The sequence below is a fragment of the Diaphorina citri genome, unplaced genomic scaffold, assembly GCF_000475195.1.
Source record: "Diaphorina citri unplaced genomic scaffold, Diaci psyllid genome assembly version 1.1 scaffold76, whole genome shotgun sequence".
In the NCBI taxonomy this organism is placed as follows: Eukaryota; Metazoa; Arthropoda; class Insecta; order Hemiptera; family Psyllidae; genus Diaphorina; species Diaphorina citri.
The window spans coordinates 306,543-329,561 of NW_007377513.1; the positions used below are offsets into that span (position 1 = coordinate 306,543).

A 23,019-nucleotide genomic window follows, 5' to 3' on the forward strand; every position below is an offset into this window, starting at 1 on the left:
TTAGCACAGAAGCCGACCATGTACGCAATTCACAAGTTGTTGATAATATTTTTGGATGTGAATGTAAAATTTTCGTTGGGTTATACAAAACGATGACTATTTTTCACCTCTTTCTTCTCATGGCTATCCTGATCCTAATTGCTTCTGTGAAAAGGTCTCCGGATGACAAGCTTTTCCACAGTTGTTGATAATATTTTTGGATGTGAATGTAAAATTTTCGTTGGGCCATACAAAACGATGACTATTTTTCACCTCTTTCTTCTCATGGCTATCCTGATCCTAATTGCTTCTGTGAAAAGGTCTCCGGATGACAAGACAATTCACAAGCTTTTCCACAGTTGTTGATAATATTTTTGGATGTGATTGTAAAATTTTCGTTGGGCCATACAAAATGATGACTATTTTTCACCTCTTTCTTCTCATGGCTATCCTGATCCTAATTGCTTCTGTGAAAAGGTCTCCGGATGACAAGTTGAACCAGTATCACAGGTTCAGTTGCCAGGAAATCTGCTTACAGTGATGCAATCTTGTTATAAAAATACGTCTATTTCACCATCTTGAGATTAATAAGATAAAACGAGATAAAAGTACAAAACAAATGTTGTAATCTGTGATAATTGGTGAAGATATTTCCATGAGAGCTTTCATGTAGGTCTGCAGTTCTATGAAGAAGTAAAAAAAAAGTCAGCAGATGTACATTGCAAAACTCAATACTGAAGAAGTTAAGGAAAAGGAAATCCTCATTGAGCTCAAAGCTCCAATGTTCACATACGTATCCTTGAGATTTTATCAATGGAAAATGTTCTTCTTGGGAAATTCTCATGATTAATACTCTTAATCGAAAAATTCCTAGTCAAGAGTGATGCAATCTTGTTATAAAAATACGTTTATTTCACCATCTCGAGATTAATTAGATAAAAACGAGATAAAAGGATAAAACCAATGTTGTAATCTGTGATCAAATTGGTGAAGAGATTTCCATGAGAGCTTTATGTAGGTCTGCAGCTCTATGAAAAAAATAAAAAAAAAATGACAGCAGATGAACATTGCAAAACTCAAGAAGAAGGTAAAGGAAATCCTCATTGAGCTCAAAGCTCCAATGTTCACATACATATGTACGTATCCTTGAGATTTTATCAATGGAAAATGTTCTTCTTGGGAAATTCTCATGATTAATACTCTTAATCGAAAAATTCCTAGTCAAAACTAAACCAGTGAAAATACAGATGCTATCTCTTGTGATGAGAACTGTGAAAACTGTGAATTCTCAATTCACATTTACAGCAGCGTGATACATAATATGTAAGGAAGGTGAATCTGGCATACCAAATACATACTCAAGATTACAGTTGAAAAGAAGACACCCCCTACTACCTACTAGTCACCACAGCATACTCTTGAAAATAACATACACCACAGAGTCAAGTTTACCATACTTCAAACAACTTTGCTACACTTGACTTCTCGATTCACATTTACAGCAGCGTGATACATATGTATAAGGAAGGTGAATCTGATGGCAGACCAAATACATACTCAAGATTACAGTTGAAAAGACATCCCCTACTACCTACTAGTCACCACAACATACTCTTGAAAATAACATACACCACAGAGTCAAGTTTACCATACTTCAAACAACTTTGCTACACTTGACTTCGCATTTCGCAACCACACAGTTCATTTGTCTGTGTCGCACGAGTGATAGTCGTTCTAGTGTTTGAAACAGGAGTATTTTTTTTTTACGTAGAAACCGAACTTGGCGCATTCCAGCACCCACTTGCCTTATCACAACAAACTCACTATAATAATCATCATCAGAAGTACAGTTCATTTGTCTGTGTCGCACGAGTGATAGTCGTTCTAGTGTTTGAAACAGTAGTATTTTTTTTACGTAGAAACCGAACTTGGCGCATTCCAGCACCCACTTGCCTTATCACAACAAACTCACTATAATAATCATCATCAGAAGCCTATCTATTCGTACATGATTGTGTTTTATTGGCCACGAGGTGCATCATCCATGGGTTGCGTGATGGCGCTACGAGTGTTGACTTCCCTCTCCTCTAATCAGTTCGGTTTCCCCTCGGTATCGGCATAGCGACTCACATTTGGCAAATCAGCCCGACTCACACAAATCGTAAACACAGAACACACAAGCACACAGTTGTAAGCCGGCTCTGCTAAGTGTGTTACCGCGCTGTCTGATCTCAATACGACTCCTGTCTCAGCAACAAGAAAATTTACATTTACTGCAATTAAAATTACCTTCTCCACTCTCGCTTTTTACCAGTACAGACTTGGAACGATTTATTTTTAACCTGAAAAACTAGTATATTTTTTTTCGGCTTTGATATTATTTTTAATAAAAAATTGCGTCAATTTTCTCACCTATATCGTGTCGGTCGTTAGTGTTTGTGACCGATCTTGTGCTAGGGAATTTTCGGCGCAGATATCTCGATTCAAAATGATGAAATCTAGTTTATTCCCCAGCAGTGAAAATAATCTATTCAAATCCTCCGATCAAATGAAACAGCTCATAATGAATTACGTTGTCAACTTATATCCCAAGTAAGTTATCTTTGATTGAGAATTATGAACCGGGAACTTTGGCCTTTCAAGGTGATGCTGACGGTTAGCTCAATGATCTGATGGGGTAGTTGTTAAATCTAAATGTGTGCGTGCACCCTATCCTATGATTCATAACCAGGACCAGAATATGAGTTTAAACTTGATTCAAGTTAAACTCATTGGATTAAGCAATCTAATTGGTTGATTTTAAATTTTAGATTAAAATTCAACCAGTCAGAAATCAGTTTAACAAAGTTCACCAAAAACTCAGATAAAGCTGTTTTATTGATTAAAATGCCATAAAATACCTATTTATTAAAAATTAATTATTCTCTGTCAATAATTAACAATTGCTTAAGTACTTCGTGCGGACTCGGGCGTTACATAATATATGTAGAATGGCCACAAAAATAAATATCAGAATATCACCCTTTAAATAAGGAAAATTCAGTTCACGTATATGTAGGTATGTGTGTTGTGTGATAAACTTTATCTGCCGGCCTCGCCTCAAAAAGCATTTTACAATCTTGTCACATTACCTAATAATAGTTCTGGCCTAGTTCTAGTTATGTTGAACTTTTGATCATTAGGCTATGGAGTCGTCATATGACGCAGATTAGTCCAAAACTAGAAAAACCTTGATCAAGGTGGGCAAAAAACCTGTATTTTCTTCAGAAATATAGATGGTTAGTACATACTTCCAGCAGTAAAAAATAACTATAATCACTAAAGTAAAAACATAATGAGCCAGGAAGAGTTGGTAAAAGGGAAGCAGGAAATTTTGGATTTACTTGGTAATTTCAGTCTATTGCTATATTGCTGATCCAACACATGGTGATGTGATGACATTGAGATTTTACGGCTCATGGTTTACTAAATTAGTAGTTATGGTAGATACTAGATACCTACATTACCTACCTAAAAATTAATAAGTTGTACCTATTTGTATTTCTCCTAATACTTTTTGGATGAACCCGGTTAAGAGGGTTTTCCTTATTTCTGCTGGGTATGGAAGTAATAAGTACTCATTCTATTATTTTACGAAGTCTGAGCTACAGAATTTCATTATGAGGATGTACACAGTACACATACCTGGGCGATCGTAATACTTTTTGGATGAACCCGGTTAAGAGGGTTTTCCTTATTTCTGCTGGGTATGGAGGTAATAAGTACTCATTCTATTATTTTACGAAGTCTGAGCTACAGAATTTCATTATGAGGATGTACACAGTACACATACCTGGGCGATCTATAAGTAGGAGTGATTTGAGTGTTCTAAAACAATTGGCACTTGACTAATCAGTGGATTAGTTATATGAGATGCCAGGTCCTCTACTTAAATATCTATTTATAACCTTAGATTGCATGCTGAAGGTATATTTCTATTCTATACACCTCTACCTCTCTGTAAGTTCACCTGATATCTATGCATAAGTCAAATTCTTTGTGCTCTAGCTTCGCGGTTGAAGGTGAAAGTTTGGTCTAGGCACTCTGTACTGTATCTATTTGCTTTGAATATGACGAGGGTTAATCAAGTTGATGTGTCCATATTGTATTGGATACCAATCAAAATGTGCCGCATAGAAATCCAATCAGATAAACTCTATCTGACCAAAATGTGAGTTGGGTTCAAGGCACTTTTCAGTTTCATTTTTGGGTAGCCTAAACATGATACCCCAAGTGTTTTTGCATGTGCATTTCTTGCTTTGTTTACGTGCATCGTGTTCATTCACACTAGGCGAACTCTATCTGACCAAAATGTGAGTTGGGTTCAAGGCACTTTTCAGTTTCATTTGGGTAGCCTAAACATGATACCCCAAGTGTTTTTGCATGTGCATTTCTTGCTTTGTTTACGTGCATCGTGTTCATTCACACTAGGCTGAGCTTCCTCGCACTAGAATTTATGAATGGCGTAATAACAACTTATCAAAATACTCCACAGCTACTAGAAAATTCATTCAGAATGCTTCGCATCACAAAACCATTGTTGGATATTCATATTATTAATTTTTTTGTGTGATAAATCAGCATTTTTTTCAACTGTCCACCGGAATCAACAAAAACGTATTGTTGTTTGGGGTCTAGAAATATAGCCCTGAGCTCTGTATTCATTTTACATTTTTGTTTACTGGGTTGCGTGCTTTGTATTGCGGAACAGAGCGACCTATTGTTGTTCTAGGTGACGGTATGGACAAACATATTCATATGAGTTTAGTACATGCTTAATAGGTTTCCGTATATTTGTCTACCTGTCTTGTGTCTTGATGACTTCCCAGACTGACTGTATTGGTCTACTTGGCTTCTGTAATACGCCGTGTATGTTGTTCATTTTGTCTGAGATGGCTATCTTAAGGATCTGCCACCGATTTCCTTGTATTGTTAGGAAAATGGTATAATGACGTCACGAGATTTATGTGCATATTGTTCATGTTGTCTGAGATGGCTATCTTAAGGATCTGCCACCGATTTCCTTGTATTGTTAGGAAAATGGTATAATGACGTCACGAGATTTATGTGCTTCTCAATTACCTTGCTCTATCAGCTTTAATATCAATCAGTGTCTGTCGTTGATTTCTGCTGTGCTAGTTCTTATAAATCAGGCCATTTTTGCTTTTTTAGGTTTCAATGATAAAGCTATTTTAGACTTCAATGACTGTCCCAGTTTCTTATTTTATTACAACATCTTTACTTTTTGCAAACTGCTGTAGCTAGCTTTTTGCTCAACCCTACATTTTATTATCCTTTTCTTCCCTTCAATGATAAAACTTGCTTTTATTGCAAATGCAAATAAATAGAGCTGTTGCATAGTTAATACCTATTCTTGTTAGCTTAATGCATAAAAGTTATTTTAAAATTTCATTTCTTGAATTCTTTCGGTTATGGATTGAGATTGGTATTGATGCTATCAGCGAATTTTATACTGTAGCTACTGTCGTCTTTAGCATTGTCATGACCTTCAACATATTCTCTATTGACAATAACTATAGCTGTTTTTGTGATACATAAAAGTTATTTTAAATTTTCATTTCTTGAATTCTTTCGGTTATGGATTGAGATTGGTATTGATGCTATCAACGAATTTTATACTGTAGCTACTGTCGTCTTTAGCATTGTCATGACCTTCAACATATTCTCTATTGACAATAACTATAGCTGTTTTTGTTGTTTATATTGAGTTCAACAAACGAGTTTTATGTGTTTTTATTTTAGTACCTTATGAGTAGTTTGTTGTGGGCACACCTTGTTGTACTATGGTCAGATGCTGTAGCATGCTCTCACTTATTGCTTGAGTCTTGACTGATCTCAAATTGCTTACGTAGTTTTTGAACTCGCGTTTGTGGCAAAGTTCGTGGCATACTGACACAGAAGAACCAATCAGATGGAGCGAAACAGCTCGTATATTTACCAACGATAGATTCGGCTGTCCATTAAATATCACCTATTTCTGCCCACCTCACATCACATCATTTAGATACACGCGTGAATAGAGTTCTCTCGAAATAAACAGAAATCTATTTCGGTTGGTAAATTATGACCTGATTATGCTCAGTGGAAACTTCTTAGAAAAGACGTTGACCATAACTCACTAAGTGAAGATTTTGCTAATTAACCATATGAAAAATTGACACCGACAATAATAATATGGGAAGCGTTCCAGATCATATTTTGATGGCTCAGAGTTGCTTCATACTTTGCAAGTTACCGGAATTCTCACATCATTTAGATACATAGAGTTCTCTCGAAATAAACAGAAATCTATTTTGGTTGGTAAATTATGACCTGATTATGCTCAGTGGAAACTTCTTAGAAAAGAAGTTGACCATAACTCACTAGGTGAAGATTTTGCTAATTAACCGTATGAAAAATTGACACCGACAATAATGCGTTCCAGATTTTGATGGCTCAGAGTTGCTTCATACTTTGCAAGTCAGTGGAATTCAGAGGTAATAATGAATCATTGATAAAAAGAAAGTACCTTTGTTAGTTAAAACAGTAAACAGAGACTGAAGGTATAATAATGTAATATCGATAATTCCATAGAGTTTTGTATTACTCTACCTCAACATCATTGGCAGAGCCATAACCTGAGATATATTAACCTCAGGGATCGATGACCTAGAAAAGACGTTGACCATAACTCACTAAGTGAAGATTTTGCTAATTAACCGTATGAAAATTTGACACCGACAATAATAATATGGGAAGCGTTCCAGATCATATTTTGATGGCTCAGAGTTGCTTCATACTTTGCAAGTTACCGGAATTCAGAGATAATAAAGAATCATTGATAAAAAGAAAGTACCTTTGTTAGTCAAAACAGTAAACAGAGACTGAAGGTATAATAATGTAATATTGATAATTCCATAGAGTTTTGTATTACCCTACCTCAACATCATTGGCAGAGCCATAACCTGAGATATATTAACCTCAGGGATCGATGACATGCTGGCTAAACTAAACAATATCATTAACTTCTTGATCACACCCATTGGATATATGAAAGGGTTTAGAAGAACCAAGAACAATGGCATAGTGTGTGACCGCGGCAATGGGTCTATGCTATGATACTCTTGCCTTGAAACTCGAGATCTCAAGTGTGCTGAGGCGTTGCAAGTTAAGAATCAAGAACATTGATCATTTACTATTCTGTTTCGTTCAATTATACATGATTAACCGAGTTGAATATTCAGTAGAGTACCGAGTAAGTGTATTCATGTGTGTTGGTTCAAGGAATTGTTAGGGACGCTCTGAAGAAAGGCATCGCCGTAGATATTAGAATAAGATTGGAAAGGATAATAGAATAGAAAATAGTATTTGGTGCGGGAAAATTGCCTACTGTTGGGGTAGATTCGAGCAAAACCTATGTATATCTCAAGATGACCTATGTTCCTATGACCATTCTTCTACTGACAAAGACGGAAGGCATTGCCGTAGATATTAGAACAAGATTGGAAAGGATAATAGAATAGAAAATAGTATTTGGTGCGGGAAAATTACCTACTGTTGGGGTAGATTCGAGCAAAACCTATGTATATCTCAAGATGACCTATGTTCCTATGACCATTCTTCTACTGACAAAGACGGTTTAAGACTAACGCCTAGGGTTTTTGAGATGAGCAAAGAACTACATGAAATTGTTAAAGTGACACCTGAAGCTATGAACCTCGTATTTCAGAGTCTTTTAAATTGGTTTAGCCTCTACCACTAAAGAAGTGGTTGGCGGAAAATGAGAGAAAACAACAGCAATTCAAGTCTTTTACCCATGAACTTTTAAAAGCGGATTTGTTACATGCCAACCGGAATGCGAGTGAATTTCCTTCCTTCTTTTTACGACTATGAATACTAAATGCAACTAAACTCTCCATTTTTTTGAATATTAATTGACCCTAATAGACGACATTGGAAGATGCTGAGTTTGTTGAGCATGATGATATGTTTATGATCATAACATTACGTTGCTCATGGCGATGGTGCTGTATTTCAGAGTCTTAATTGGTTTAGCCTCTACCACTAAAGAAGTGGTTGGCGGAAAATGAGAGAAAACAACAGCAATTCAAGTCTTTTACCCATGAACTTTTAAAAGCGGATTTGTTACATGCCAACCGGAATGCGAGTGAATTTCCTTCCTTCTTTTTACGACTATGAGACTATTAATACTAAATGCAACTAAACTCTCCATTTTTTTTAATATTAATTGATCCTAATAGACGACATTGGAAGATGCTGAGTTTGTTGAGCATGATGATATGTTTATGATCATAACATTACGTTGCTCATGGCGATGGTGGTTACAGCTAGAACATGTTTTCCAATATCATATAGTTTATACTTGTTTTTGCCAAACTGATGATGGTATTGATAGTCTCAGGTATTGCCAATTTAATATCTTTCGCCCGTGTCCTTCTCTTTTGCCAATCTATTATTAAATTTTGTCTCATCCTTGACCGTTTTGTTTCTTATGATTGCAGTGCTTCGGGGACAAGTGGTGTTGCTATCGACAATAAAATAGAACAGGCCATGGTAAGTACAATAGCTTTCATTTCTGAATATAAAATGAGAAAAATCTAAATTGATAGTCTCAGGTATTGCCAATTTAATATCTTTCGCCCGTGTCCTTCTCTTTTGCCAATCTATTATTTTGTCTCATCCTTGACCGTTTTGTTTCTTTTGATTGCAGTGCTTCGGGGACCAGTGGTGTTGCTATCGACAATAAAATAGAACAGGCCATGGTAAGTACAATAGCTTTCATTTCTGAATATAAAATGAGAAAAATCTAAATGGGTGCTCACCAATGTGATTTCACCTGTTCATTCTGTTTAAGTTTAAGTGATGGCATTGGAAATATGTATTAAAAGTCTTATAAAGAAATGAGATGTACTTATTCATGATGTTGTTCAATTGTAATATGATCATCAACATGAACTTTTAATTTTAAAGGATCCGTAAAAATACAGCCAATGGCTGTCATTTTTCAAAGCAATCTTTAGATCGCAAATCAAACTAGTTTAGGATTAGGTGATGGGAGAAGATTTTCTCGGATAAAGAAAGATCCGCTAACAAGAGGACTTGGCATCTCTCATCTGATATTTGTTTTGAACGGATCAGGTTTTTCGAACCCAGAGTCAAGAGAGAATTTCAATCCATAGATTGGAATTTAAGAATATGCGTTTTAATTTTTTGTCCAACTCATCAATGAATTGATATAGAAGATTTTCTCGGATAAAGAAAGATCCGCTAACAAGAGGACTTGGCATCTCGCATCTGATATTTGTTTTGAACGGATCAGGTTTTTCGATCCCAGAGTCAAGAGAGAATTTCAATCCATAGATTGGAATTTAAGAATATGCGTTTTAATTTTTTGTCCAACTCATCAATGAATTGATATTGAAGGTCGTTTCCTTTATTATGTCTTCTTCGTATCCTCTATTGGCAATTATTATGAACATCATATCTTTGTTGTTTCTTAATCTTGTTTTGTTTTGATATCATTTCCTTAATTAGATTTTTACTTTGTTAGGTACTATTTAAAAAAAAAAAAAAAAAAAAAAAATTTCATTGAAATTTAGGGATGGAACGTGTCGAATATGTAATTAGCTGAGATATGTTACAACGGTATCTCACCTTCAGATTCATATGATACAATAGACAATCTAATGAACAATGTCTTTTTCGGTGTAGGCACATGACTTTATAAATATTTATAGTTATCGAGTTGGTGTAGTTCGTAGTGCTTTGTTGGTTAATTTATTTATAATAGAAGAATATATGTCATTTGGCGACTTACAAATCAATTAGTCTATCATCATAATATTATGTACTTGGGTTATTTAATAAATAAATAAAGATCAAAGTCCATGCCTCAGCTGGGATTGAACTCGCACCCTCTTTACCAGCCAAATGTACTATATCACTATATCAGCGATTGGATGGACAGGTATTTAAAACATTTTAATGAGCACTTCCTAACATTTTTGGAATTCCTCTGTCCGTAATTTCCCTCGGATTCCATATCTAAAATTAGCAGCGATATTTCCACCGCCCACACAAAGACTTTATGTAAATCTGTGCTTAAAATTTATTTATATCAAAAAGTTGAGGTATAAATCTGTATGATGTACAGATTTTAATGTATATTTCCTAAATATGTACCGTATTTTAACTTCATACTCCAGACTTTTATCTTGAAATGTTTCCCTGTGCGAAATTATCAGACGTGATAATTTTTTGCGCGGTCACATCTCCCCTTGTCTCAATTTGATGTCAAGGACTCAACACAATTTCTCGTGTTCATTGATATGTGTGCAAATTTATTTAACCTATTTTGTATTTTCCCCAGTTTTTCTGAACACACGTTTCTGACAATGAGATGGGTGAGTCAGAGAATCAGGCTAGAATATTATCATTTCTCTTTGTTTTTCCTGTACAGCATTGCCACTTTCACTTTCTTTGTGTATATTCCGGTTTGCTCCGGCAAAAAATAAATAAATGGAAATGGAAATGTTTATTCCGATAAAAACAAAAAATGTTCATTCTGATAAAAAGAAAGAATCAATTTTTTCAAGATTTCACGGCGATCTGTGATTGTCCACCGCCATCATTCGTGTTAGAATAAAAACAAAAGGACTTTTTCGATTTTGTCGACCATGATAAGTATTCCTGGGTGGTATAACACAAGCGTGAAAGATTCTTCTTTCTTTAATCCTTGAAAACGACTGATAATCAATTCAATTTGATTAACCATTTGACGGTTGATTGATCGGTTGGAATTATTACGTCTTCGCGTTGTCGTAAAAACAAGAGTGCCTATTATGTTTGGTTTGAATGTCTTTAATTTCCTTCAGAATTCCCCCACAGCCAGTAAAGCACCAAGGTTAAATGAAGAAGTTGGGAAAACATCTCAATTATAAAATGGAATTTATTCTTTCCTTGTTAGATACTGCAGTTAGGTTCCTATGGACATGTACATAAGTAGTGAATGTAGTATGTACCCTTTTTCTCCAAGTGAGGTCTACATTCAATTAAAGAACTAGTTCGGGCATTATGATGATGATTTGATGATAAAACACATTAGGATAATTATTATAATTACTTACATTCTTCAAGCAAGTTCAAGTTGTAGTCAACACCCCGGAACAGAACGATCCATCCATCACTCCCAAACATAGAGTTCTCCTTAACTTTTCTTGACATATCCGCAAACTTTAAAGATTCCTATAACATCGGAACAACAGTTCCTATATTCCTACAAACAAAATGGACCAATAGCTCCTATATTCCTACAAACAAAATGGAACAATAGTGACGGTAATGACCTTGAAACAAAGTTGAGTACCACGGCAAATTAAACGCCAAGAGTACCTGTACAGGATCACCAAATTTGGAAAAGCAGCTTTTTCCCGAGTTCCTCATCAAAAAATCGTCAGAATGCAAACAATTTTTCTCGTTTGAACTTTAACGAATGTTTACCTCTAGGTGTCTTGTTGTTGTTGATCTGTCTGTTGATATTTTTAGATTGCTAATGTTCTGGTTGATATTTGCAAGTCCGGTAACGCCTAGTGCAATTATTTCGTGTAAACAATGAACTTCAAGGAAAGAACTTACCTGCTCTGGGATATTTTGATGTGTAAATGGGGCAATTCTAGCTGTCACTAAAGACCTATATAACTGCTAGTACAGTGACTTTTAACTTTTTTCCCCAATGTAGATACTTGGTATTCTATAAATACCTAGTACAAATTTAATGATGTTCACCTGAATTCCCATAGTTCACGCTATCTCATGTCTCCGCCATCCATCTGTTAGTGTCAATAGTTCTATATTCTACTTAATACATTATTACAGTGAAGGTGAACGAACCAAGCCCAAGTATTGATATTATTAAACTTGCAGGTGATTATGTCCACACGATACTATCAAGTTACAGGGTGTACCTGAACTCTTTTATTTGACACCCTTTTCATACAAGGTGCCCATAGTTCTGTATGCCACTAAACGTAATCTTACAAATGAGGCTAATTATTACTATTCGGGCGATGTTCTTTTCCTTATCTAATAAAACAAGTTTGGCTATTCCAGCAGGCAATTCATGTGCTCAAAATCCTATTCCTTCATAGACATTTTCCTTGTTTGACCCATCTCTAGTGATTATAATATTCTGAACTCTTGTTCGTGATCTCTGCTGTTCTCCCAGTATGTCTTGCGTCATAAGCATAACCAGTAGTGACTAGAATCGAGAAAATCATTTGAGTAGCTCCAGTAGTAGCAATTATGCTATTAAGTGAGCAGTTAGCACTAACAATTAAATCCACTAGTTGCCTAGTGACTAGAATCGAGAAAATCATTTGAGTAGCTCCAGTAGTAGCAATTATGCTATTAAGTGAGCAGTTAGCACTAACAATTATATCTACTCATTACGTACAGTGGTAGTAACTCACGATGTCACGTCAGTAATAAAAACACACATATCGGAATAATCAAGAATTTTCTGGATATTTTTCTTTACTGCTTTTCTATAATGGTCAACTATTTTTCCTTTTGTTTTATCAGATATGGAAAAAGAAATTGCGAAACCAACTAGTAACCATCTATTTTATAGTAATTGCGCTGGTACTTTGGCTTGGTAATTGCTTGTAGGATACTTACGCGTCGTTGTCGTGTGTTCTGCTACCATAAATGCACACACATATCGGAATAATTGAGAATTTTCTGGATATTTTTCTTTACTGCTTTTCTAATGGTCAACTATTTTTCCTTTTGTTTTATCAGATATGGAAAAAGAAATTGCGAAACCAACCAGCAACCATCTATTTTATAATTTTTATAGTAATTGCGCTGGTACTTTGGCTTGGTAATTGCTTGTAGGATACTTACGCGTCGTTGTCGTGTGTTCTGCTACCATAAATGACCTTGGCAAATATCTTGGAATGGTCTTCTGCCACGATGGGACTTTCATTGTGGCAAAAACTTATACGCTCTCTTTTCAGGGTCCGCTGCTTTGACCCTACTCATCTGTATGTTCCTATGATATACCTTTTTACTTTCCTTATCCTATTTTCAAGGGGTGTAACGTCACAGTATAATTGCTAAGGTTTTTTTTTGACGGGGGTTTACACCCGATCCGACGATAAGTACCTACCAGCCTTCTCACATTAACCTCTCACAACCTGAGTGGGTCCGGGAAAAGCCAACAGAACGCGATTGCCTAGATCTAGATGGTCACCCATTCGGATACCGACCACGTTGCTTTAGTTTTTGCTAATCTAATCTAGCAGAGATAATATTAGCACAGCATTCTAATTAGAAATGAGCCCTTGGAATTTTCTTCAATTCCTGTATTTTGATGGATCAGGGTTTCATTTTTTTTATCGCTAGTTTTTGCGTAGGAATTAAGAGTAGAAAAAAAAAATATATCATTCTACGCTAGTCTCGCGCCTTACGCTCGCTGGCAGTCTAAATAAAGTGTTTGTGAGTAATTGTAATCGTGAGCATTAGTCCTGAACAAAGATTTAACCAACTTGTCTCCTCCTCTTGTGTTGGCAGGATCTGGTCAGCAGAGATAATATTAGCACAGCATTCTAATTAGAAATGAGCCCTTGGAATTTTCTTCAATTCCTGTATTTTGATGGATCATTATGACATTTATTATTAGGCGCATTATCAAGAGCATCATTTCAACACTGTAAGTACAGCATATGCTGTAGCTATCAAGATAATAAAGAATCTTTAATTTATTATTAGGCGCATTATCAAGAGCATCATTTCAACACTGTAAGTACAGCATATGCTGTAGCTATCAAGATAATAAAGAATCTTTGTGTCTGCTAAGCAAAATCATCATCTCAAGATCATATATACGATTTATACGTCTATTTCGCTAGGATATTAGTGCGTCTTACATCAAATACGACAGATAATGTAAACTATGTTGCGTATACACTATACAGAGTATTTATTACGATTATGCGATGATAATGATCATCATATTATTATTATTATCATAGAACTTGAGTTATAAGTACATGGGCACGATTTATACGTCTATTTCGCTAGGATATTAGTGCGTCTTACATCAAATATGACAGATAATGTAAACTATGTTGCGTATACAGAGTATTTATTACGATTATGCGATGATAATGATCATCATATTATTATTATTATCATAGAACTTGAGTTATAAGTACATGGGCTTGGATTAATTAAAAGAAAAAAAATGGCTTAGATTAAAATTTTATTTATTTACACCAAACGAGGAAATTATGCTTATCTTCGCAAGATGAGTGCTCTATTACTCGTATTTTATAAACTTCTTAGTCATATTCATATAGTTTCGTATTTCCGCAGTTCTAAACTCATATATCAGCAATCAGCAAGTTGCTGTCAACTGAGTAAAGTCAGCAGTTTTGTTGACTCATGTGTTGTTGATGGACATGTGAATCATGTTACGAAGATGTCAAGTCAGAACGTCCGATTTGTTCCAAGCTATATCATTTTTCTTCACCGAGAATACACGGAGAAAAATCTAAGGTGCCCGAAGCCCAATGGAGTGACTGGGTTCCGGAACTTTAATATTGAACTCGAAAAAAAATGGCTTAGATTAAAATTTTATTTATTTACACCAAACGAGCAAATTATGCTTATTGCGAAGATGAGTGCTCTATTACTCGTATTTTATAAACTTCTTAGTCATATTCATATAGTTTCGTATTTCCGCAGTTCTAACCTCATATATCAGCAATCAGCAAGTTGCTGTCAACTGAGTAGTCAGCAGTTTTGTTGACTCATGTGTTGATGATGGACATGTGAATCATGTTACGAAGATATCAAGTCAGAGCGTCCGATTTGTTCCAAGCTATATCATTTTTCTTGAGGTTTTCCTCACTGAGAATACAGGGAGAAAAATCTAAGGTGCCCGAAGCCCAATGGAGTGACTGGGTTCCGGAACTTTAATATTGAACTCTATATCAAGAAGCTCTATAATATAGCATTCCAACAACCAAAATCAGGGGAAATAACCCGATAATAGAGTTCTTCCACCCTAACTAATGGCACCCTATCACTATTTTCTGTTCTTCTCAAAATCTGAACTTTAATTCACCGAGAATACACGGAGAAAAATCTAAGGTGCCCGAAGCCCAATGGAGTGACTGGGTTCCGGAACTTTAATATTGAACTCTATATCGGGAAGCTCTATAATATAGCATTCCAACAACCTAAATCAGGGGAAATAACCCAATAATAGAGTTCTTCCACCCTAACTAATCGCACCCTATCACTATTTTCTGTTCTTCTCAAAATCTGAACTTTAAACCTGATGTGTTTTGGTCTTTTGGAGAGGTCCGTATTTACAATATTGACAGGGCCTAATAAAAGTCCTAAATTCCTAAAACACACCAGGAGGGCCCTAACCTCGGAGAATGCAAAGGGAAGGCCTGACTTTCTCAGAGGAAAATAACAAGTTAGGAGCTAACACAACCCCAAGTCCCAAACCTCCAAAATCCGTTTGTCACTTTTCTTTTCGATTGGTTTGTCCACTTTGTTGCAACTCTTTCTTGTCGAATTAGGACACTGAGAAAGTACAGCATAGCAGGGAGGAGGGAGGTCGGTTCCGACTTAGTGTGTTGGGTGAAAATAGAGACACTTCTTCATTTGAAACGGGGCGAAAAGAATAAATATAAAAAAAATAATAATAAAGAAGAAAAATTAGCAAACAAGTAAATACAAACTTGGCACTATTGTTACAGCTATCATTCATCATTGGATTCATTGGTTGAATGGAGAAGTTCTGTGCGTAGGTATTCTATTTTGTGTTTTATGATGTGTCGAGCTCGTCATTATAATTTAGGAGAAAAATAGAGCACGAGATGAAAATTCTTCCATTGGGTCACCACCGCAAATAGCGCACCGAATTCGGAGAAAAACTTTCCATGCAAGATTGAATGGAGAAGTTCTGTGCGTAGGTATTCTATTTTGTGTTTTATGATGTGTCGAGCTCGTCACATTATAATTTAGGTGAAAAATAGAGCACGAGATGAAAATTCTTCCATTGGGTCACCACCGCAAATAGCGCACCGAATTCGGAGAAAAACTTTCCATGCAAGAAGACGTTGTGTACGTTAAAGTGTAACACATTTATAGAATGTTGTATTTGTCTAAGACAATTTGTCTTTATTTTGTGTTAGCTCTTTTAATTTTTTAATTACATTAACGGGGTTTGTCCTTTGACAGTCATTCTAATTAGTCAGAATGTAAATGCAAAAATGTAAATGCAGTTTCTTTGTGTTATTGTTATTATGTCACAACTTTGGTGCTCACTGCAGCATTGTAGGATTTTCCCAATATCTCAATAATCCTAAAATCCAATGTTTACCTAGTTTCTTTGTGTTATTGTTATTATGTCACAACTTTGGTGCTCACTCCAGCATTGTAGGATTTTCCCAATATCTCAATAATCCTAAAATCCAATGTTTACCTACATATGTTGTTCATTTTGTCTGAGATGGCTTGGCTATCATAAGGATCTGCCACCGATTTCCTTGTATTGTTAGGAAAATGGTATAATGACGTCACGAGATTTATGTGCACCATTAGGAGAAGAAAAGTGCATTTCCTAGCGTGGGGTTAGCATTAGGTTGATTGGTGTTGTATTTGGTTAACTGACTAGTGAGTAAGTAATGGTATCGATAACTACCGGTAGTATTGTAAGATGTTGAGGATATTGAGAAGACTTGTACCCAGAAGTACAAAATGGTCACGATTGTTAGACAATACAGTTGTAGGTATTGTCTAGTTACCAGTTGATGGTGGTTATATAAATATTTATCCACCTTATTGTGTGACATGGAATAGTTAGATCTGCTACTGTGGGGTTCTGTTTAACAGTTCAAAGTTGGAACATCATGATGTATGGTAATGGTAATGGTAATATAAGTACTTTTATTGTACAAAATTTTCAACAAATATTGAACAAATTGAACAAAGCAAAATAACAAATATATAAATTTACAGTAAACAATAAATAAACTTATTTTCGCTTATCAATTGTTCTTTTGATACATATGTATAAGGAAGGTGAATCTGGCATACCAAATACATACTCAAGATTACCGTTGAAAAGAAGACATCCCCTACTAGTCACCACAGCATACTCTCAAGTTTACCATACTTCAAAGCTTCAAACAACTTTGCTACACTTGACTTCGCATTTCGCAACCAACGAACCTTTCACATATTTGCCTGCATCAGCATTTAGATATCCCAGCATTCCTTACCTTCAAGTTATTACTGGCAAGATGCGTGATATACCAGTATGAATTCAAGTTTCAATTCTTGTCTTATTGAGTGAGAGTTACCTGAGAGTGAGTTTATTTGGGCACAGCATTTGAACGACCTTCAGGAGACTAGCGCCATTTGGTTACTCAAGGAAATTTGACTGTTTCAGTTGGGTGAATATTACACTTTTTGAGAGTAACCAGAAGATTTGTGCCCAGATACTAAGGCTCAGGAGCCAGGTACCCTAGGACCTAGAGAACCAACTATTGCTGAATTCAATTCAGTGTTACTCTGATCTCTTACATCAGAACTCAACAGGAGCTTCCCCTGTTTATATTGCAAAGAGCAACAACTGCAGCAGTGCAATCAATATCTCTATGATACTAGCGCCATTTGGTTACTCAAGGAAATTTGACTGTTTTTGTTGGGTGAATATTACACTTTTTTGAGAGTAACCAGAAGATTTGTGCCAGTTGGGTGAATATTACACTTTTTGAGAGTAACCAGAAGATTTGTGCCCAGATACTAAGGCTCAGGAGCCAGGTACCCTAGGACCTATAGAACCAACTATTGCTGAATTCAATTCAGTGTTACTCTCATCTCTTACATCAGAACTCAACAGGAGCTTCCCCTGTTTATATTGCAAAGAGCAACAACTGCAGCAGTGCAATCAATATCTCTATGATGATTTGTGCCCAGATACTAAGGCTCAGGCAGGAGCCAGGTACCCTAGGACCTAGAGAACCAACTATTGCTGAATTCAATTCAGTGTTACTCTGATCACTTACATCAGAACTCAACAGGAGCTTCCCCTGTTTATATTGCAAAGAGCAACAACTGCAGCAGTGCAATCAATATCTCTATGATTTGCATATTAGATTCAACTAAATGGTCACTTTACTCGTCAATATTTGAAACACGTTAGAAGTGTTATTCGAGTTCTTTAACCGCATCCCAATGCAGTGGTTGCAACTTTTTCTATTTAATTTTCAAAGTTGGCATTCTTCCATCAGATGCAAAGCAAATAACCTCCTCGCATCAATGCCAAAACAGCTTCATTGTTATGTGCGATATGTTGATAGGTTGATACTATATGTTGATACTAAAGTATAACCCAGCACGTGTTTCCAAGTCGAACAATACAGCCTTCCCTTACCTGGGTAGAGGTGTGTAGGTTGATCGATATGTTGATACTAAAGTATAACCCAGCACGTGTTTCCAAGTCGAACAATACAGCCTTCCCTTACCTGGGTAGAGGTGTGTAGGTTGAACGATATGTTGATAGGTTGATACTATATGTTGATACTAAAGTATAACCCAGCACGTGTGTCCAAGTCGAACAATACAGCCTTCCCTTACCTGGGTAGAGGTGTGTAGGTTGATTGTGTCCTATTCCTCAGTTATTTTTGAACTGTTCTTATTGAGTAGTATTTGATGTTTTCATATTTGAACCTGTGCGAACTTTGACATATTTCAATGCATAGTAATAGTAAATATTGTTGAATCCTTAAAAGTACTTGTAGCCCTATAACCTAGTTTTCTCATACAATTTACTAATATTGAGTCTCGGTTCATTTCAGGGTTTCAATGTCCCTTTTCTCAACTATTGCTTAAGGTGAATTTTTTACAAAAGCAGCATAATCCTAGGAATGAATTTTCAATTTTGGTTGCAATATTCTTATGATATCGATTCGTATTAATTTTTTGTGAAATGAGTTTTCAATCTATGAAGATCATTTTGTATTCTACAAGAAATAGACCGTTTAAAACCTCTAGCAGCTTGCTAAAAACCTCAATAATGTGCGAACTTTGACATATTTCAATGCATAGTAAATATTGTTGAATCCTTAAAAGTACTTCTAGCCCTATAACCCAGTTTTCTCATACAATTTACTAATGTTGAGTCTCGGTTCATTTCAGGGTTTCAATGTCCCTTTTCTCAACTATTGCTTAAGGTGAATTTTTTTACAAAAGCAGCATAATCCTAGGAATGAATTTTCAATTTTGGTTGCAATATTCTTATGATATCGATTCGTAACAATTTTTTGTAAAATGAGTTTTCAATCTATGAAGATCATTTTGTATTCTACAAGAAATAGACCGTTTAAAACCTCTAGCAGCTTGCTAAAAACCTCAATCGTTGCAATTGTAAAGTTGATTCGAAGTTCATATTGAATTTGCAACAAGGTGTGACCTTCAAAGAGTGCCAGTCCAGTATACTGTATGACTTTGTGATGAGAAGGTACCAGTAGATATCTGCATTAGGTATTTCTTTTCAAATTTATCTTTTTCAAATCTATCTGATTTGTTTATTAATGTTTTTGGTATCCTTTACTACATTTGTTGACTCCACTTTCAATATGAATCGTCCTTTTGGTATCAATATGAATCTGAAGACTTCAAATTGAGGACCAAGTTGAAGCTAGACATATCACCCTGTATGTATAATAGTGGATAGTGGTCTGATCTTTGAGGCAGATACCTTGGATTGGAATAATACAAGCAAAGTTGTGTTGACCTAATTACTATTTTTATACCAGCATGTAGTATTTGTTCTGTACTGCTTGTGTTGAGCTGTTGTGGATAGTGTATCTCAATGAAATGTTGCGTACACATACTTCTCATGCGAATTGCAAATATTTGAGATTTTTACACCCATCTCTTTGTTTTAAGCTTGAATTTCGTCCAAGATTTCGTCTGAATTTGGCTCCAAACACATGTGTACCTTTCAACTAAAATTTTTAGTTTGACTTTATTCCGTTATTCCCGTTAGTTCAATGAATGAAATTCACCACCTTCTCTTTCTTCAAAAGTGTCTTTTCTGAAAACAGAAGGTATTACAACGACCTTCATGTGGTTAACGTTACCACAGATGAGGTTTGTCTCTAAGTTTGAGGTTATAGTACCTAACCTATATGGTGGGTTTGTTATTGCACAATTAAAGTTAGCTGGGAGGATGTTAATAAGCACAAGTGAAGGATACTGCTTCAGTGTTTCACTCTAGGTAACAAAACACCAAAACAAGTCCAGTATCTCTTGAAATAAAGTTTGCACATGTTGTATTTTCACTTTCTCTGAATCGCCTAACATTAGATACTTATAGGTACGTACCTAGATGTAGGTGATTATGTTTCTAATGATTTCTTCGCTCAAGTAGATCAATGCCAAAATTAGTTTTACTTTCTTCTTTGGAGTATCACATAATTGACAGAGGCTGCTGCCAGTATTGCCAATGGCTATGTTCTCTCTATCAGGTTCTTTCTGTTGAAATGCTAAAGTAAGAAATATTGTTAATGAACCGTGAATCTCATGGGACCTGTATGTACAATGACAGGCCAAATTCACCAAAAAATCGACAGATGTTTTGGCTAACCGGTTCAAGAAGGAACTCTATCAACAATATTGTAGTTATTCCATGTTTTCCTCAACCTAGACATAGCTGGATGATCTCAATGTTAATTCTAATGCCAATTTGAGTCTGGCTTAATGACGCATAATGGCTTACACAATTTGCTTTTAATTTCGTGTTAATTTTTTCCTGCATACATATCACGCCACCACTCATTTTTGCTGATTTTAGCACTACTGGATTTCAATATTTACTTATCCTACAAAACACATCCTTGTATTTTCGTAAACATGTCAAGAATCACTGGTGTTAACAGTCGTTAATGTCGTTATCACATTTTATAGTAATAGGAAAGATAAATACTAGATACTGACGATGACGTTTAAAGTGATAAGTTTCACGATTTACATACATATCACGCCACCTCTCATTTTTGCTGATTTTAGCACTACTGGATTTCAATATTTACTTATCCTATAAAACACATCCTTGTATTTTCGTAAACATGTCAAGAATCACTGGAGTTAATGTCGTTATCACATTTTATAGTAATAGGAAAGATAAATACTAGATACTGACGATGACGTTTAAAGTGATAAGTTTCACGATTTCAGTATTTTTTGGCTGTTTACTTAAGGGTCCTTTATTTACTTTGACTGTTTTAGATACCGAGTATGTAGGAAGTTCATTATTTGGAAACAGGGTTTCTCTAAATTGTGTGTTCTTTAAGAACTAATATTTTGGTCGCTGTTTGTTCATGGTGAATTATTTGTGACGTCATAAAGAGAGAATTTGCTGGCAAGGTGTTGATCAGTAAACAATCTGAACACAAACATTGATCCCCGGTATTTTCCGTTATGGACCACATTGAGAAGTGATCTCCATCTCATATGACTCATTATAAGTAAACAAATTGCTGATCAACTGCTACGATTTAATGAACATATCCAGATGTATTACTTTATGATGTTACTGGGATTGAATGAAACTGCTTCGATAGCGGAGAATGTATCCTCTGAGAACGGATGTTGTATTTTTAGAAATTTGAGGCAAATTTTGAGTTTTTTGAGGCATCATTTTCAGCAGTAACGAGAGAAAATGTTCAGCTGTATTTCTTTTGCCAATTGTTGTTCCATCCAGGTTTTGTCCGATAGATAAGCTTTATATTTTTTCACAGATGTTCGTATGTATCACCTAGTAGGCAGGTATTTTGTTGATTTCAGCACGCGATGTTCTTTTCCTTATCTAATAAAACAAGTTTGGACATCCATCACCAACTCCAAGCAACCCTTCTCATCCTCTGCCCCATCTCCAGAACCATGGATACCTCTGAACAACAGACAGTTTCGACGACTATATTGATCGAGGTTTTCCTGTCGATCCTCCACTGTAGTCAGCCTACTGCTGATCTTGCCAAGTTCCGCGTTGACAGCACGCTGGAACAATCCAAAAGCCTGTTCCAGTAATGAAAGAGACTTTTGTACATCCGGTTGATCCTTCCTGGTAGGAGTCAACCGCTTGACACTTTCCATACCAGAACGAAACTCCTCCAGCAAGGACTTGATCTGCCCAACCGTATTAGAATCCATAATGCTGTATGGCCACTTTCAGATTAAAATGTTTAAAGGATACACGCCAGACTTACGGTTTACAGGCTATTTTAGAAAGACATGCTTCATAAATTCATCTAATTATGGAGTAAGCGTTGTGCTCGATATCACCAATGATCAAAGCATCACTTTGAAAATTAATTATTTTAAAACAATTAGGTTTTTTTAAAAAGTAAATAACTGAGGATAGAGTTTTACACTAACAGATTAAGAAAATTTTAAAAGAGTGTTTAAGAAAAGAACGAAATTTTTAGCACAAGTAACAAAGACAGAATTTAAAAAAAGGAAATAAACAAAAACAAATCGACCAGTCAAACCAACACTACTTGGACATACCTGTACGATATTACGATGTAGGTCTCTCTCCTTAATAGTAACCTACTGGAAATAGATAGGCCACGATAAAAAGTATGTGTAGAATTGTAGATACATAGGTACTAGCCATGATGAAAAGTATGTGTAGACTTGTAGTGTAGATACTCGATAATTAAGTGAAGAAATACGTGATGACGTAAGTTTGATTCATTTGATTGTGGAAAATTATGCACGGCGTTCCTGGGCTCTGGGAATTTTTGTTTTTGTGTCGACCTCTTTTCCTTTTCTGGGAGTAGAATAATTTGATGTTTTTCCCACAGAAGTTTCCCAAGTGTACCTATACTACCTATAGTCTGCCTCGGTGATTTGAACACTTATAATTGGAAATAAATGTCCAGGAAG

At 35.7% G+C, this 23,019-nt stretch overlaps 1 protein-coding gene and 1 long non-coding RNA gene across 2 annotated transcripts in view; both read left to right on the top strand.

The window, feature by feature from the left end:
* LOC103521799 (putative uncharacterized protein DDB_G0271606) overlaps window positions 1-13,650 on the top strand; it is a 48,255-nt gene extending 34,605 nt beyond the window's left edge. Inside the window, 2 exon segments of the mRNA XM_026832362.1 lie at window positions 8,750-8,801; window positions 13,612-13,650. Coding sequence (XP_026688163.1) covers window positions 8,750-8,801; window positions 13,612-13,650 — 91 coding nt within the window.
* Window positions 1,864-8,584, top strand: LOC113472537. Its single transcript, XR_003394806.1, has 2 exons — window positions 1,864-2,571; window positions 8,541-8,584. It is a non-coding gene; the product is annotated as an uncharacterized LOC113472537 (long non-coding RNA).
* Window positions 13,651-23,019: the final 9,369 nt, after the last annotated feature.